This window comes from Xiphias gladius, chromosome 5 (genome assembly GCF_016859285.1).
Source record: "Xiphias gladius isolate SHS-SW01 ecotype Sanya breed wild chromosome 5, ASM1685928v1, whole genome shotgun sequence".
NCBI lineage: Eukaryota > Metazoa > Chordata > Actinopteri > Istiophoriformes > Xiphiidae > Xiphias > Xiphias gladius.
The window spans coordinates 7,429,046-7,432,135 of NC_053404.1; the positions used below are offsets into that span (position 1 = coordinate 7,429,046).

At 43.3% G+C, this 3,090-nt stretch overlaps 1 protein-coding gene across 1 annotated transcript; it reads left to right on the forward strand.

The window, feature by feature from the left end:
* Nucleotides 1–609: 609 nt before the first annotated feature.
* On the forward strand, nt 610–2,870 carry mos (v-mos Moloney murine sarcoma viral oncogene homolog). The gene has a single exon (XM_040127500.1). The coding sequence runs from the start codon at nt 664–666 to the stop codon at nt 1,747–1,749; it is 1,086 nt and encodes a 361-aa protein (XP_039983434.1). The 5' UTR covers nt 610–663; the 3' UTR covers nt 1,750–2,870.
* Nucleotides 2,871–3,090: the final 220 nt, after the last annotated feature.

Consider the following 3,090-nt stretch of genomic DNA (forward strand, 5'->3'; position numbering starts at 1 on the left):
ATATATTTGTGGAGTTTTGGAAAATTTAGAATTTAAACACAACCGGCCACAAGCTTAGTCCTAGACAGAGACAATGCATGGTAATCTCAAATCTTATTTTGAAGTTCCAAGGATCAGTCAAGGATGTCAACTGATCATTCGCAAAGGAACAGAGGAGAAGAGTGATATCATGAACCGACTGACAGATGATGCAGCACATTGTGTCCTGTCCTATGTTATCATCCCTGTCTTACACTTAAGTCGTTTTTAGAATGTAATTATTTATTCCTGCATGCTGGAAAAGTCTCAGTGAAAAGATCAATAAGGACAAACAAAAGCTCTGAGCTGTTAACATGTTCCTCAGTGGACCTCCCTCCCCCAGCCTCATGCTAAACAATATCAAGTTTGTGTCCACTTCTAAAACTGTGCACTACACAAAATTGTCCAGCAAGCTGCTGATTAGTTAGCACATGACATGCATACACGCTGTAGTTTACTTTTTGACACAAATAAATATTATTGTGCTTCACCTCAAACAATGCAAAAAGTGGCTCATATTACCCGTGTTCCCCTACTGTAGATAGCATAAACTGAGTTGAACCATCAGGATGAACCCACTCAACCCAAACAGAAAGCATTACATACTCCACAACACTAAGTGGCAGTGTGGCTTTGTGTGTGTGCATGCTGAAAAACTTTGAGGCTTTGTCAGCGGCAGACTTCTGGCTGCACGGACTGTCTCTAACATGCACAATGCCTTCTCCGATCCCTGTGACCCGCCTACTGCCCAAAGACATCTACCCCTATCTGGACATTTGGACCTGCAGCAGCCCGCTCACCAAATACTCCCACGGCTCCACCTTACAAGTCCCAGTTCAGCGGCTCCACGGCAGAGTCGCCAGCCGGCTCTGGTCCTCTGTGATCCATTGGAAGGAGCTGCGATCCGTGCAGCCTGTGGGCTCCGGCGGATTCGGCTCTGTCTACAAGGCAGAGTATCTCGGGGAGATCGTTGCGCTGAAGAAAGTCAAGAAGTGCACCAAGAACAAGCTGGCGTCCCGGCAGAGCTTCTGGGCCGAGCTGAACGCAGCACACCTGCGCCACAGAAACATCGTGCGAGTCATTGCAGCTACCACCTGTGTACCGGCGGATTTTGGAGATGAAGGTAGCATCGGAACGATACTGATGGAATTTGTTGGGAGTAGAAATCTGCAACAGATCATCTACGGATGTACAGAGCTTCTGGGGGAGGACAGGTGGCTCAGGTACTCCACAGACATTGTGCAAGGTTTGCAGTTCCTTCACTCCCACAGCGTTGTGCATCTGGACATAAAACCAGCCAACGTGTTGGTGTCCTGTGACGACGTCTGCAAAATTGTCGATTTCGGCTGTTCTTTGAAACTAGACTGTGGGTGTGAAGCGAGCGCTATCAGCCCCCATCTGAGCCACATAGGCGGTACTTACACGCACAGAGCCCCTGAGCTGCTGAAGGGCGAGGGGGTGTCTCCTAAAGTGGATATCTTCTCTTTCGGGATTACGTTTTGGCAGTTGATCACCCGAGATCAGCCCTACACCGGCGAAAGGCAGCACGTGCTCTACGCGGTTGTGGCGCACAATCTGCGGCCGTCTGTTCAGGATCATCCGGTGTTCCTGTCGAAGCAAGGACGTCTTTGTAGGACTCTGCTAAGCCTGTGCTGGAGTGGAGAGGCCCGCTGCAGACCCAGTGCCCAGGAACTGCTGCCTCACCTGGAGCAGCTGCGCTCCCAGATATGAGTTTATATTATATGTGGTGCACGTGTACTGGCAGCTGTTGGTTTTATAAAATGGACAAGTTTTAGGAACGTTTTAGTAGGTGCTGTCCTTCAGGACGAATCGGTCGAGTACCCATTGTCAAAAAAATTGTCACCTTTGTGCCAAATCCCTTTTAAAAAGTATACAATTTAACTGCCTTCTTGTTTATAATAAAATAGTGCCTCGCGAAATTTAAATTGCTGGATTATCATAAAGGATATAGGTTACCTTTCAATTCGGCACATGTAAAGCATTTACGAAGTACTATTGTAATAAAAACAGTTGATTTTTTTCATGGCTTATTCTGCCTGGATTAATGCATTTTTGGTTGCAAATAGTTTCAAGTGAAATGTATTGTGTGTTGTACAGAGTGTTAGTAATTATGTGCCTAATTGAAGTGGTTCCTAATGATTAAGCAATGACACTGTACAGTTGTATTCTTAGTGGTGTAAGGCTTAATTGTGCCGCTGAGGAAGGCATCTCTAAAATGCCCTATAATTGAGTGAAATATTGTTATAAGTCCTCTGAAACGAAGTCACTACACTGCTACACGTAAAAATCCTCATTATTCTCGAATTTAGTTTTAAAGTAGCTATTACTTGCGCAAAAACAAGGGAGACAGTCTACCAACAGGCTGATACACTTTTTTTCTAAATGCAGATTGAATTGTTTGAGTAATTTGCTTTTAGGGTCTTGAGAAAAGGCGGATAACTCCAGTAGTATCAAGAAAACAAATTAGTTTGGGTAGATGTGCTATTCACCCCTTTGGCGGAAGTTCTTGACTCCTTGAAAGAAAAAAAGACATGGTAAAACTACATTTTAGATTCACTACTGGTTAAACTGTACAGTTTGCCAGCATAATATAATACTGATCCCTCTGAATTAATCAAAAAAAGTCCTGCACTGTTAACTCATCGTAATTTCACTAGTCAACTCAAAACAGCCCTACTAAGCTTACTGTGAAAGTTCTGACTTTGTTTTGGCCATTTTTATTCTTCTTATGGAATCCAAAGTATGTTGTGAATTGGGTGTTATTTTCCATGATGATTGTAATATGAGATTTAAGTGTGATGGGTTTTCATTAAAATTATTTTTATACTATATGTGTTTTGCTTCTCAGCTCTTCTTCACATCATTTTGACATGTCACCATTTTGTCATAGGGCTAAATTGTATAGACACAAACAAACTTACAAAAATGCATTTCAGAGTTTTTACTGAACCTGATCTGCATTTGGATTGTGGGATCACAGTGACAGGCAGTAAACAAGCACATAAAAACTAGGCGTTTGTTCGAAGAAGCAGTTTGACAGAGCTATCTGGA

Bases quoted from the DNA above. Each gene is read 5' to 3' on its own strand.
- mos (XM_040127500.1), top strand. From the start codon at position 664: ATGCTGAAAAACTTTGAGGCTTTGTCAGCGGCAGACTTCTGGCTGCAC.